This window comes from Stegostoma tigrinum, chromosome 34, assembly GCF_030684315.1.
Source record: "Stegostoma tigrinum isolate sSteTig4 chromosome 34, sSteTig4.hap1, whole genome shotgun sequence".
Classification (NCBI taxonomy): Eukaryota; Metazoa; Chordata; class Chondrichthyes; order Orectolobiformes; family Stegostomatidae; genus Stegostoma; species Stegostoma tigrinum.
This window is the reverse complement of record NC_081387.1, coordinates 16232004-16246913: the sequence shown is the minus strand read 5'-3', so window position 1 is coordinate 16246913 and position 14910 is coordinate 16232004. Positions and strand designations below refer to the sequence as shown.

Below are 14910 nucleotides of genomic sequence, written 5' to 3'. Positions count from 1 at the left end.
CAGGACTAGCAGTACTTTGGAAGAGAGAAACAGAGTAAATCTCTGAGATTGATATGATTCTTCCTTGGAACCCTACCATCAGATACTGCGCTTCTCACTTTTTTTTAAATTTTGCATTTCCAACATCTGGTTTTCATCTTAATATATTGGTACCTTGAGAAGAAACCGTTTGATATTTGTTCTCAGCAAGTCCTCAATCTCGCTGTTCATCCTACCAGATTTAACATAATCACTTTAGAGAACATTTAGAGAGACATCAAATATTCTATTCTATTCCACCTTCCAACAGAATTGAATATCAAGAGTGCAATTTAAAGGCATCCCTTCAGCTTTGAAAGCTACATTTAGCTGCATTCACCACATGTCATTCTCTGCACACTGCTTGGCATAATATTTCCTGATATTGCGTAACACTCACCTGGGAATTCATATTGATGTTTTCATGACTGGGTCCTTGTTGAAACTGAACATCTTTTGGGAATAGCTTTAACATAGTATTTTTGCACATTGCTTTTGCAGCTTCAGTGCTTTGGTTTTCAATTTTTCCCTCAGCAACTTCATTTCCTCTTTTTCACATTTGCAGTCATATTTAAACATGTATTTTCTCTACCTGCTGGAATAGCATTGAAGAAAGTAGAGGATTGTCATAACAGTCAATAATATGACCAGTGCAAGGCCTCTGATGAACTGTTAAGGTGTGGGTGGAGATATGAGAAATTCAATTAAACAACGATGCTTGGAATGATGCTACACAAGAAATCCTCTGACACTTCCGCCATTTACAATCCAACCCCACCACCCAAGCTATTTTTCCAGCCGCACCCTTGTCTGCCTTCCGGAGAGACCACTCTCTCCACGACTCCCTTGTCCGCTCCACACTCCCCTCCAACCCCACCACACCCGGCACCTTCCCCTGCAACCGCAGGAAATGCTACACTTGCCCCCACACCTCCTCCCTCACCCCTATCCCAGACCCCAAGATGACCTTCCATATCAAGCAGATGTTCACCTGCATATCTGCTAATGTGGTATATTATATCCATTGCACCCGGTGTGGCTTCCTCGACATTGGGGAAACCAAGCGGAGGCTTGGGGACCACTTTGCAGAACACCTCCACTCGGTTCACAACAAACAGCTGCACCTCCCAGTCGCGAACCATTTCAACTCCCCCTCCCATTCCTCAGACGACATGTCCATCATGGGCCTCCTGCAGTGCCACAATGATGCCACCCAAAGGTTGCAGGAACAGCAACTCATATTCCTATTGGGAACGCTGCAGCCCAATGGTATCAATGTGGAATCACAAGCTTCAAAATCTCTCCTTCCCCCACTGCATCCCAAAACCAACCCAGTTCTTCACCTCCCCCCGCTGCATCACAAAACCAGCCCAGCCTGTCTCTGCTTCCCTAACCTGTTCTTCATCTCACCCATCCCTTCCTCCCACCTCAAGCCGCACCTCCATTTCCTACCTACCACCTCATCCCGCCTCCTTGACCTGTCCATCTTCCCTGGACTGAAATATCCCCTCCCTACCTCCTCACCTATACTCTCCTCTCTACCTATCTTGTTTTCTCTCCATCTTTGGTCCGCCTCCCCCTCTCTCCCTATTTATTCCAGTTCCCTCTCCCCATCCCCCTCTCTGATGAAGGGTCTAGGCCCAAAACATCAGCTTTTGTGTTCCTGGGATGCTGCTTGGCCTGCGGTATTCATCCAGCTCCACACTTTGTTATCTTGCATTCTCTAGCATCTGCAGTTCCCATTATCACAAGAAGAATCCTGTCTGTTTTGGAAAAACTCCCATTCCTCTGCTGTATCATTATTATCTGCTTCTCCCACTTTATAAGGGAATGCATTCGGATTATAACAACCTATCACATTTTTCCTCAAGTGCCACCTCTATTTTTTCTGACAAACATCTTCAACTTGTTTCCACTGTTCCCTGATCCTTCTGAAGGTAGAAGCATTTCTCCATATTTATTACTCCTTCATGATTTTGAAACAAAAACATGCAAACCTGGAGCAAGAGTAGACCATCCATCTGTTCAAGACTGCTCTACTGTTCAATATGATCATGGCTGATTATCCAACTTAATAGCCTGTTCCTATTTTTTATTTCCCTCAAGCCCGTCAATTCCTTTAGCCCTCAGAATTATACTAACTTATTCTTGAAAACATTCAATATTTTTGCTTCAATCACTTTCTGTGCAAAGAATTCCACAGGCTCATCATTCGCAGTCCTTCATGGCCTACTTCATATCCTTAGGCTGTCACTGCTGGTTCTGACTCTCTGGTCATCAGAAATATGCATCGTGCATTTACCCATCTCGCCCTGATAGAATTCTGTGGGTTTCTTTCAGATTGCCCTTCATTCTTCTAAACTCCAGTGAAAATAGTCCTAACCAATCCGGTGTTTCTTCCTGGAACGGCAGTCCTGCAGTCTGGTAAATCCCTGCATAGCCAGAATATTCTTCCCTCAGATAAGGAGACAAAACACTGCACCATATTCTAGATGTAGTCTCAGCAAGACCCTGTATGATTGCAGCAAGGCATCACTATTGCTGTACTATAGTCCTCCCACTATGAAGACCAACATCCGAATTGCCTTCTTCACTGCATACTGCGCCTGCATGCTTGTATTCAACATAACTTTATCAAATGGCCGTTTGCTGTCTTTGGTATATTTCAAGCATCCCAACACCCCTGCTGTCTCCAGACTATTAACATCTGTTATAACATTAACTTGCATTTAGATGTGCACCTGCAATCTCGAATCATACAAGGAAATTGGCCAAATGCTGGAAAATAGGGCGAGAAAAGTTCAGTACTTGTTTTTGACTGGCAGAGACTTGATGGGCTAAATGATCTCCATATGCTTATCCAATGATGACTTAAATGTACCTAAAGTTGGCGAATCTACAACCACTCAGCTGTGGTTGCCGTGGTGTAATGGTAAGCATGTGGGTTTGTGATCACTAGGGTCTGAGTTCAAGTCCCACGGCAGCCTATTTCTTATTGTACAAAATGCGGAGGAATGGAATTGTGGGAGATATAGCAGTTTGGATCGGAAATTGGCTTGCTGAAAGAAGACAGAGGGTGGTAGTTGATGGGAAACGTTCATCCTGGAGACCAGTTACTAGTGGTGTACCGCAAGGGTCAGTGTTGAGTCCACTGCTGTTTGTCATTTTTATAAATGACCTGGATGAGGGCGTAGAAGGATGGGTTAGTAAATTTGCAGACGACACTAAGGTCGGTGGAGTTGTGGATACTGATGAGGGATTCTATAGTTTCAGAGAGACATAGATAAGCTGCAGAGCTGGGCTGAGAGGTGGCAAATGGAGTTTAATGCGGACAAGTGTGAGGTAATGCACTTTGGTAGGAGTAACCAGAAGGCAAAGTACTGGGCTAGTGGTAAGATTCTTGGTAGTGTAGATGAGCAGAGAGATCTTGGTGTCCATGTACACAGTGTTTTAGCTTTTATTAATAGAGGGATCGAGTTCCGGAACCAAGTGGTTATGCTTCAGCTGTACAAAACTCTGGCGCGGCCGCACTTGGAATATTGCGTACAGTTCTGGTCACCGCATTATAAGAAGGAAGTGGAAGCTTTGGAAAGGGTGCAGAGGAGATTTACTAGGTTGTTGCCTGGTATGGAGGGAAGGTCTTATGAAGAAATGCTGAGGGACTTGAGGCTGCGTTCGTTAGAGAGAAGAAGGTTGAGAGGTGACTTAATTGAGACATATAAAATAATCAAAGGGTTAGATAGAGTGGATAGGGAGTGCCTTTTTCCTAGGATGGTGACGGCGAGCACGAGGGGGCATAGCTTTAAATTGAGGGGTGATAGATATAGGACAGATGTCAGAGATGGTTTCTTTACTCAGAGAGGAGTAAGGGAATGGAACACTTTGCCTGCGATGGTAGTAGATTCGCCAACTTTAGGTCCATTTAAGTCGTCATTGGATAAGCATATAGACGTACATGGAATAGTGTAGGTTAGATGGGCTTGAGATCGGTATGACAGGTCGGCACAACATCGAGGGCCAAAGGGCCTGTACTGTGCTGTAATGTTCTATGTTCTATGTTCTATGACCCTTTTCTGTCCTGTAGATCTCTATGACTGTCTACGTTCCCCATCCTTGGCACCTTTTGGTAGCTGCATTTGCAACCTCACAACAATCTGATATCCTTCCCAAAGCGTAGTGCCAGAACGAACTTCTCTGCAATCTGTTTACTGGTATTTATTAATAATCCAGATAATATTAGGAAAACTGCATTTAGTACTAATTATTGGTGAACTGCATGCGTCTGAGCAAAATTGCAATTTTCCACCATTGTGGCAACTTGCTATTTCTGCTTTCTCTATGCTAACATATGATTCAGCATTCTGTTATTCCAATCGCCTTTTGCTATGCTTTTAGATCTTCGGCTTGACAAGGTTTAACATTCCTATGGTGCGGAAGCACGCCCTTCAGCCCAATGGGTCCACACCGACCCTCTGAAGTGCATCCCACCCAGACCCACACCCCTATCCTATCCCTGTAATGCCACATTTCCCATGGCTAATCCACATAGGCTGCACATCCCAGGACACAATGGGCAAATTTTCTGGCAAGGTGGCAGCAAAGTAGAACACTCCTGCCAGAGCACTTCTGCTCCTGTTCATTTTCCTTCTTTTTCTTTTTCTGTTCTCTTTTTTTCTTCTTCTCTTCCCTCAGCACTTGAGGCAAACACTCAGGAAGTGGCAGCTGCAAGCAGCAAGGCCCCTGAGCAGTGAGACCTCATACAGTTCATGGTCTATGAAGCCTATAGCTGTGCATAGATGGTGGAGAGTGGAGGCAGTGCTGGAACTTATCTTGGAGAAGCTGACTGTCAGTATGGAGTGGTTTGGAGCTTTATGTGGAGTGGGAACGGCTGTTGGACTGTGGTCTGGTGCAAATGGTCAGGCTATTTAAAAAAAATTTTCTCATCTTACTGTAATGTCAACCTTTAATGATGTCCTATTTTCAACTTACCTTTCAGCTCTGCAAGTAATGCAACTATTTTTCTTCCACTGCTGTATCCAAAAAATGTACTCAGGTACATGGCCGTGAGATTTGTCCACAAGAAGGAAGACATTGTGCAGACTTTTCACCATACTCCTGCAATGGAGTACGTGTAACAAAAAAAAGAATATTATATTGTATTTAGCATGGCCAATCCACCTAACTTCCACAGCACTGGACAGTGGGAGGAAACTGGAGCACCTAAAGGAAACTCATGCAGGCATAGTGAGAATGTGTAAACTCCACACAGACAGTCACCCAAGGGTAGAATTTAACCTTGGTCCCTGGCTCTGTGAGGCAGCAATGCTAACCAATGAGCCACCATTGTGCCATTTCCCATCGATCTCTCCACTTGACATGAGTTCACAGTATATTACATTTCACTTTCACAGTCTCATAAGCTACACCCAAATCTGCTTTAATTTCAAAGAAGCAATCTTCACATCTAGTAGTCAAAATGCTCTAAAGTCCACTGAGCAGCCTCACCAACTTATCCTAATGTTAGTTTTACCTTTTTTAAAACTTGTGAACTGAAATAAGAGAGAATTGTTTTGAAACTACTGTTTTAAAAGTTGGAGACAGAGAGAGACATGTTCAGTTCTTTCCCAGCTCTGAGTATGAAACAATCTAAATCCAATGGGACTTCCGGGGCAATTCCTTCCCAACTCTACATCATTGTGCTGCCACCCCAAGTGGGACAGGATGCATTCAGGAATGGTGATGTCGGTGTTTGTAAGGTAGGATAGTATAATGGCTAAGTCAGGCTGTTGCTTAACTGGTGAATGAGCCATTGTCCCCAGTTCTGGCTCTAGTGCTCAATTGCCTTTGATTGAGTGACTTTTGCTGGAAGCTATCAACTCAGATACATTATTTCCTCTGTTGTGCATTCTGATATTGAGAAGCTTGTCTGCAGCTGAGTTAGTACCAGTGAGTATAGTGGAAACACTTTATATTTACACTAATGCGTGACTAAATGGCCACAGTTAGCAGCAGCGGGCAGGTGGGGGAATGTTGACTGAGAGGTTTTTACCCCTGGAATTTAATCCTTATGGAGGCAGCAGTGTGGAGAGGTTCATTGTCTACTCTCACTGAATACTCTTCCCAGTCCCAAGCTCACCACCACTGATAGAACAACAGATATTCCCAATTGCCGACAATCAGTGAAAAGAACAGGAGCACAATCCATCCCCAGTGATGGTTCAGCTACTGGATCAGGAATACGAGTTGGAGCTGAAATAGGAGCAGAAACTGGATCTGGAATAGGAGTGGGAGCAGAAACTGGATTGGGAGCAGAAGTGGGAGCTGGAATATGAGCAGGAGCTGAAATAGGAGCAGAAACTGGATTGGGGTAGGAGTGGCAGTTGGAATAGGAGCTGGAGCTGGATCCAGAATAGAACTAGGAGCTGGAATTTGAACAGGAGCTGAAATGGAAGCAGAAACTGGGCCCTGAAATCGAGTGGGATCTGGAATTTCCCAGGCTATAAACTGAGTGTAGTGTTCAGTCTGTAAACCAAGTGTCAAGTGATTGAGACCATGTGGATCTCATTGACTATTAGATCCTTGATTGAGGCTGTTAACCCACGCCAAGGAAGCCCTGGCTGACAGATATAAACAGAGTCAAAATCACCTCACCTGAGGAACTGGCTCCCAGCTGGTTGACAAAAGCCAATGTACTTTGGGCATGTAAAATAGGGGGAATTGGTTAATGGGGTAGGTGCCTCTGTGCAGTTATTTCAGAGGGATTCTTGGGAAATATTGTCAAGCCCAAGATCAACAAGCTCAGCTAAAAGGGATTGGCTTTACAGAATGCTGAGCGATATGTAAGTCTAGTGAGCACAGAAGTAGCAAGTTACTATAATGGAGGGTACCTGCAGTTTTAGTCTAACACATGCTGCTCACCAGAGCAAGAACTGCATGGTTGTATCCAAGTTGGAAACAAACAGGAAAAGCACGAGGAGGTGATTCCACCTTCTGAGAAATGCGGGAACGAAGGAAGAATAAGAGACAAAAGAGAAATGAAAGACTGAAGGTTGCAAGGAGAAGTGTGCCCTGCTGTCCAGCCAAGAAAGAGGAAATGGGCAGCTTGCAATTTCCATCAGTCAGCGCCTGGGTTTATGTGGTCGTCAGCAGACGGCTTTTTTTTTCCCGATTTTCTCTCCACAAATAAACTTCTGCTTTCACATCAGATCCTGCTAATCATAAAAGTTGCAACCTTGCGCTACAATCAGCTTCCAACAACTTAACGGTGAATTTCAGTTACTGCAGCTGCATGAGCCAGTTGTCTGAATCTTGTGATACAATGCTGTGGAAGATGGAACATTTTGAGAAACTCAAAGACAGTTTTCCGAATGCCAAATCAGGACTACTTCAGTTTTTGGGCAATTTCTTACTGCTTCTAATCCTTTATGAAGTGGAACGTCGACTGGAGAATGAGATCCAATGTCCATGTGATTTGCAATCAAACACCCGCTACATCTTAGTAGTGTTTGTTCTCCCTGCACTGTCACTGTTCATCGTTGGTCTATTGGTACAAAGTTATTTACAGAATTGGTGCCGTTTAGGGTGGAGCAAGCAGAAGATACAGTACTGTCCACCCCCGTCTTTATTCATCCTGTTGACTGTGTTTAAAGCTTCAATTCCAGCAATAATATGGATTGTTCTACTCTTCCTGAATGGCAACTATTACGCCTGTTTCGAGTTAATCGGGAAAAACGAAACTGCATGCGGGTGGAAATGCAATGACAATCCCTGTGAAATTCTACAAAGCCTCTGCATTGAATCACAAGTAAGCAGTTCATTTAAATGGCCACTGTAGTGTGTAAAGAGAGACTGTTCTACATTTATTTTGAGTACGTCTGAACTGTAGCTAAACTCCATGTAACTACCTGCTGTTCAGAGACTGGTTACTGCAGTTGGCCAGGCAGCTAGCTTGTATGGCAGAATTGTACCAACAGTGTGGGTTCAATTCCTGTACTGGCTGCGGTTAATGTGAAGGATTCTCAATCTCTCCCCTCACCTGACCTCTGGTAACTCTCAGATTAGTTATCTTTGATGAGAAATTTTGGCAATGGTAACTTTTGTTTTTATAGAGCTACCTTTTCCTCAAACCTCAAAATACCTTTTGCATCCCTCAATCTTATACTAACAGCAGATTGAAATTGTAACAAAACTTCCAAACTTTTTTTTAAGATTCCCTACAGTGTGGAAACAGGCCTTTCAGCACAACAAGTCCACACCGCCCCTTGAAGTATTCCACCCAGACCCATCCCCCTATAACCCACACACCCCTGAACACTATGGGCAATTTAGCATGGCCGATCCACCTAGCCTGCACATCTTTGGACTGTTGGAGGAAACTGGAGCACCCTGAGGAAACCTGCACAGACATGGGGAGAACATATAATCTCCGCACAGTCGCTGAGGTTGGAATCAAACCTGGGTCCCTGGTGCTGTGAGGCTGCAGTGCTAACCACTGAGCCACCGTACTGCCCTTTCTGTATCAATATTTTGTAACAACAGCTCACCTTTGAGCTTTCTAGTTTGAAGCTTAAGACCACATACTCCAAGGCAGCTCACCCAATCGGAATAGTTTATCACCATTTGCTCTCAGTTCCTCATGCAGTTTGAACCAACACATAACCTCCTAGATTCCAGGGACGATCAACTGATGCCTCCCTTGTGCCTTAGAATTTTCTCTCCCTCCCAAGGCAAAGGACCGCAGATTAGCTCCATTAAGGTAACAACTGAATACTTCACCTGAGATCCTTCTCAGTTGAAAATCTGAATTGAGCTGGGGTAAACTGTAAGCTGTTGACAGTATGAACGACACAAAGGTACATAGGAGAAACATAGTAGCCCAGATATTCGGGAAGATGGTCAAAAACTCACTGACAGTGGAGGCAACGTGAGGTGCAGCATACCAAGATTGAAAGAAGAGAAAATGCAGGAGATATTAGGCTTGAGGGGATGATTGGGGTAAGAAAGGGAGGGACACAAAACAGGTATAACAGGAGGTAGCAGTTCATTCTGCGCACTAACTTTGGGAAGGATATCAGCTTGTCGTGAGGTTGCAAACGCGTCTATCCAGACAACGTAGGGAGTCATAGAGATCTACAGGACTGAAAAGGGCCATATAGGCCATCAAATCTGTGCCAGTCAAAAACAAGCACTGAACATTTCAAATCCTACTGTCCAGCATCTTGCCTTGTCTTGTACACTATGCGATGGTAAGTAGACATCTAAATGCAAGTAAATGTTCTACTAATGAATGTTAGTAGTCTGGAGACAACTGGTAAGTTAGGAATGCTTACTATATAGTAAAATAGGCTAAGGGGTATTTGATCGAATATAAGCATGTAGGTGCAGCATGCAGTGAAGATGGCAAATGAGATGTGATTTTCATAGTGGGTGAACTGGAATAGAGCAATAGGGATGCCTTGCTGCAATCATACAGTGTCTTGGTAAGGCGACATCTTGAGTGTGCTACACTGTTTTGGTCTCCTTATCTGAGGGAAGGATATTCTGGCTAAGTAGGGATTTACCAGACCAGGAAGAAAAACTGGATCAGTTAGGACGATATTCACTGGAGTTTAGACGAATGAGGGGCATTCTTAAAGAAACCCATAGAATTCTAACAGGACGAGACGGATAAATGCAGGAAGGATATTTCTGATGACCAGACAGTCAGAACCAGTGGTGACAGCCTAACGTTATGAAGTAGGCCATTAAGGACTGAGAATGATGAGCCTGTGGAATACTTTGCGCAGAAAGTGATTGAAGCAAAAATATTGAATGTTTTCAAGAATAGGTTTGAATAGTACTTAGGGCTAAAGGAATCGAAGGACTTGTGGAAAAAGCAGGAACAGGCTACTGAGATAATGGGAACTGCAGATGCTGGAGAATTCCAAGATAATAAAATGTGAGGCTGGATGAACACAGCAGGCCAAGCAGCATCTCAGGAGCACAAAAGCTGACGTTTCGGGCCTAGACCCTCTAGGCCCGAAACGTCAGCTTTTGTGCTCCTGAGATGCTGCTTGGCCTGCTGTGTTCATCCAGCCTCACATTTTGTTAACAGGCTACTGAGTTGGGTAATCAGCCATGATCATATTGAATGATAGAGCAAACTTGAAGGGATGAATGGTCTGCTCTTGCTCCTAGTTTCTATGTTTTTTTCCAAAATCATGAAGGAGAAGTAAATATGGAGAAATTCTTCTACCTTCAGAAGGATCAGGAAACAGTGGGAGAAGCAGAGAGCAATGATACAGCATAGCAGTGGGACTATTTCCGAAACAGACAGGATTCTTCTTGTGTCTCCTTCTTCCACGATTCCATGCATCGTTGTTTAATTGAATTTCTTATATCTCCACCCATACCTTAACAGCTCATCGGAGGCCTTGCACTGGTCATATTGTTGACTGTGTTCGCAGTCCTCTACTTTCTTCAATGCTATTCCAGCTGGAAGAAGAAATACATGTTTAAATATGATTGCAAACATGAAAAAGTGGAAGCGAAGTTGTTGAGGGAAAAATCGAAAACCGAAGCAACCGAAGCTGCAAAAGAAACGTGCAAAAATATGATGTTGAAGCTATTCCCAAAAGATGTTCAATTTCAACCAGCGCCCAGTCATGAAAACATAAATATGAATTCCCAGGTAAATGTTATGCAATATCAGGAAGTATTATGGTGAGCCGAGTGCAGATATGGTGAATGCATTTAAATGTAGCTTTCAAAGCTGAAGGTAGAAGTTTATCTTGGATGGATTTGCAAGGGATGCCTTTAAATTGCTCTCTTGATATTCAATTCTGTTGAAAGGTGAAATAGAATTGAATATTCACTGCCTCTCTAAATGTTCTCTCAAGTGATTGTTAAATCTGGCAGGATGAACAGCGAGATTGAGGACTTGCTGAGAACAAAGATCAGAAGGTTTCTTCTCAAGGCACCAAATATATTAAGATGAAAACCAGATGTTGGAAATGCAAAATTTAAAAAAAAGTGAGAAGCGAAACATCTGAGGGTAGAGTTCCAAGGAAGAATCATATCGAACTCAGACATTAACTCTGTTTGTCTCTTCTCAAGTACTGCTAGTCCTGCTGAGTTTCTCGATGAGTTTTCTATTAAATATGTTACAACTCCATCACAGACTGTAATGTCGTCTGAAGCCATGGATCAGCAGAAGAGTCGATCACAAAGTAGAGCGGTGTTTATTTGAGATGGAGCTGGCATCTTTTTTAAGGAATATCACATGAGACAAATACATTTTGACATAATCATTTAATTCTTCCAATGATGCATGCTTTCCAGGGCACAGGAATTATGAATTATTATAAATTATTACCACAAGCATTGGCAGGAATCAACACTATTCCACTTCTTAACAATGATGCACTCGATGAATATTGACCTCATTAGTTGTCCATTTTGACAAAAAAAAGCCATGAAATGATCAAATGGCACAGTCACAAAACTAATTGCCGATTTATTAACAAAGCTATCAATCTGAAGTCAGAAGTCTGACTGAACTCGAGACGATGAATACTAGTTTGCATGCACGATTATTCAACTGAGTTTGGTGACCTGGTGTGCTTCTGGAAATTCATTGCTGATTAGGTGATCGATTCAGTAGTGTAGCTTCTCTTTCACCTCTTCCACGTACCCTCTTAATGTAAGCCACATCGAACAGAGCCTCTATCTCTCAGGGAAATTTGCCAGAGTTGCATTGGAGAGCAAGAGACAATTGGTGGTGAGTTTAACCTGAAGGTGACCATGCCTCAGGCAAGGACAAGGTTGTGAAGGAGCATCCTTCAAGGTAACCTCATCCAGTGCAGGTACTGAACCCACGTTGTTGGCATCACTCTGTATCACAATCCAGTTGCTCAGCTCACAGACAGTTCAAAAACCACAGCTCATAGATTCAAGCTAAGTGGCAGAACAAACAGAGGGGATGTGAGGAAAAACTATTTTTTTAGGCAGAAGATTTCAGGTATCTGGCATTGGCTGCTTGAGTTGGTAGTAGGCCCTGAACTCTTCTAAAATGCACCTGGATCTGCACCTTAAGTGCTGTAAACTGCTGATCTGTGGTCCATGTGAAGGAAGGCTGAATTAGAAAGGACATCTGAGTGTCTTTGGGTCAGCATGGACAAGATGGGCCAATTCCCCTCTGCCATGCTATTTCACTTCTGAGGTTCTAACTGAGCTGGCCAACCCACATGACCACACAGCAGGCAGCTACTTCCTATATCAAAATCCCCTAAAATACTGGACTGCTTCACATCATTTTTATTCTCCAGCAGTGCGCAATGGACTAAAATCTGATTAGTAATTGCTTAGCATTGCACAATTATAGCACATGATGTGAAGGGAGTCTGATATTGGAGGGGCAGAGACTCCTGCAGCCCTAATTTCAGGGGTTCCCTGGTCTCATTGCTCAGGACTGCTAGAGCTCACATATTAATGCATGTGACTGCATTTTTCCAGCAGGTTTCCCAGGACCCCTCCACAGCACAATAGTCAGCAAACAAAAAGGATCATACCAAGAGGAACGTTAAATCACAGCTATTGTTGGAGGTGGGGCCGAATGCAGTAGACCTCCCGTGTGGAATGGAAGTGAAAATATGTACTCGACTTTTACTAATTGTTAATTACTGGTGTGTTTGTATAAATACCTTTCTTTAGCCCAAGAGATCACCATATTCATGTGACATCTGATGTCTGATTAAATAAATAAAGGCTTTTAGGCAAATAAAACAGCACGTCAGCGTAACTGAGACTGAATGGGTTCTGATTGCGGTCAGAAAGCCAACAGATACAAAACAAAATAGCAGACTGTCATTAACACTTCACTCTGCGGGATATCAACAGCCAGGTGAGCCACACCGGCTTTGAATTTTCCATCATCTGCTCCAATCTACATGAAAGGAAAGATGAGAGGGAATTGGCAAATCATCCAGGCTTGGTGGAGGAAATATGAAATTGCCCCACGGTTAAGCGCCGAATCTAAATGAAAAAGGGCAGCAAATTTGTACTTCGTGAGGTGAAAAAATGGTACAAACTGTATTGCGTCAGCAGCTTAACCGAGAAGGAGAAACGTCGGATTTACGGAATTTTAGAAGTCTAGAAGAACTATCTACTATTGTCATTCATGAATATTATGTGTTCCAAATAATTCACTACGAATTTACCCTTTAATTGCCTCTTTTTCACTTAAATTTATTTTAAATTCAATTTGAATTCTGTTCAATGCCGCTTTTTGAACTCGCATTTTATTTTGCCATTTTGCTTTTTTTTATCTCCCTCTGTATTAGGTCATCTGCTGCAGCCCTTTATCATGTTCTTGCATTTGGTGTTCAACTTGGCAATGGTTCTCGCCACACTCCTGGTACTTTTAACTTCACACTTAATTTTAATGTGGACTGCAGTGGTTCAAGAATGCATCTCATTTTCACCTTCTCAAGGGAAACTGGGGATGATCAATGAAATGCTGGCCAACTAGTGATGCTCACATCTCACGAGTGAACACAACAAACCCCCTGGAGCTTTCCTTTCCTGTATTTTTCTTTTATATTAATTCCCTTTGTCCCTGCATCCTAATGATTCTCGCACAATTCTTTTGTTTATTTTTCATTTTGTAGGAACCTCCAACCCGGCATTTTGTTACGCTGAAGTTGCAATGTATTGACAATTGCACTGACATTTTATCCACTTGTACCAGGAGAGTGAGTCCGTAAGAATGGAGTAACAGAGGATCTGTGTTTAGTAGCTGAGTTGTACAGTTCTAATTCTAAAAATCCTCTATTTAACTGTTTCAGACCCAGGAATTTCACACCAGTGGCTGAGTTAAAGCAGTATATCTGAGTTATGCACATCTCCATCTCTGGACACATTCATGTTGCCATATTGAACATCGTGCTCAGTCAGTTTCCAATCATCTCAAACCCAAACTACAGCCTCTGTTTTCCCAACATAGTCATCTTCATGGAATGCAGCTAATTACACAATCGGACAATTTATGACTATTAGTCAAATACACTTTGAATTATGAAGTAGGGTCACCGGACTTAAAGCATTGACTGTCTCCATAAATGTTGCCAGACATGCTGAATTTCTTCAGCAATTTCTGCTTTCGTTACTGATTTTGCCTAATCTCCCGAGAGATTTTATCCAACTATTTGCCCACAGGTGTGTCCTGGAGATTGATGGTATCCTGGATTTTGATTGTGTTACTACAAACTCCAGTGTAACCCTGCAGGGTTGGAAACCATTAGCACAATCTGTAGAAGCTCTGAGTTCAACCAATGCTGAGCAATTTGCAGTTGGCCAGTCAGTCATAGGATTATGAGATGTATTTGTCTCTGACCTTTAACCCAGAGGAGTGACAGCGAAATTTTCCCACATCTAATGGTCTTGGTTGGAATATCGGAAATAGCCTGTCAATCAAAATATGGGTGAAAGTATATAGATGGACCCATGTTGTCCACATTATAAAAGGATAACTGTCCAGCTGCACAGTTCAAAAATATCCCAATTCTACGAGGCTTCACCCTCAGAATGAGAGCTGACAATGCTGGAGAGGTGATTTCAAAGCAGTCACTTTCAAAAACAGTGACAGGGTCTAGTATTCTGCCTCAGGCCTCTATTATATTTCCTTTTCTGTTAGCAGACCCTCGGGCCACGAGTCTCAGAATGGTTTGGTCCTCAGACAGGATGACCTAGGCGTGGGTTGTCTGTAGACCCGGAGTCAGAAAGTCGGGAGCTGTGAAAGGAAGGAAGTTTAGATAACTCACTGAGTGGTTTACAATCTTGCTGTGGTATGATAGTACAGCAACTGAAGCAGGCAGTGGTTGAAAGGTAATATTCCACATCACTTGGTTAATTTTC

At 43.0% G+C, this 14910-nt stretch overlaps 1 protein-coding gene across 2 annotated transcripts; it reads left to right on the top strand.

The window, feature by feature from the left end:
* Nucleotides 1–7224: 7224 nt before the first annotated feature.
* On the top strand, nucleotides 7225–12758 carry LOC125446307 (calcium homeostasis modulator protein 6-like). Of its 2 annotated transcripts, none has more exons than XM_059639523.1 (3): nucleotides 7225–7822; nucleotides 10418–10687; nucleotides 12514–12758. In XM_059639523.1, the coding sequence occupies exons 1-3, from the start codon at nucleotides 7307–7309 to the stop codon at nucleotides 12541–12543; spliced, it is 816 nt and encodes a 271-aa protein (XP_059495506.1). In that variant the 5' UTR covers nucleotides 7225–7306; the 3' UTR covers nucleotides 12544–12758. The 2 variants fall into 2 exon arrangements, with proteins under 2 accessions (XP_059495506.1, XP_059495505.1); XM_059639522.1 differs by having other exon boundaries at nucleotides 12511–12758.
* The last annotated feature ends 2152 nt before the right edge of the window (nucleotides 12759–14910 follow it).

Coding starts and splice junctions, on each gene's coding strand:
- LOC125446307 (XM_059639522.1), top strand. CDS start 7,307: ATGAGCCAGTTGTCTGAATCTTGTGATACAATGCTGTGGAAGATGGAA. Junction 7,823..10,417: donor GCCTCTGCATTGAATCACAA/GTAAGCAGTTCA, acceptor ATACCTTAACAG/CTCATCGGAGGCCTTGCACT. Junction 10,688..12,510: donor ACATAAATATGAATTCCCAG/GTAAATGTTATG, acceptor GCATTTTTCCAG/CAGGTTTCCCAGGACCCCTC.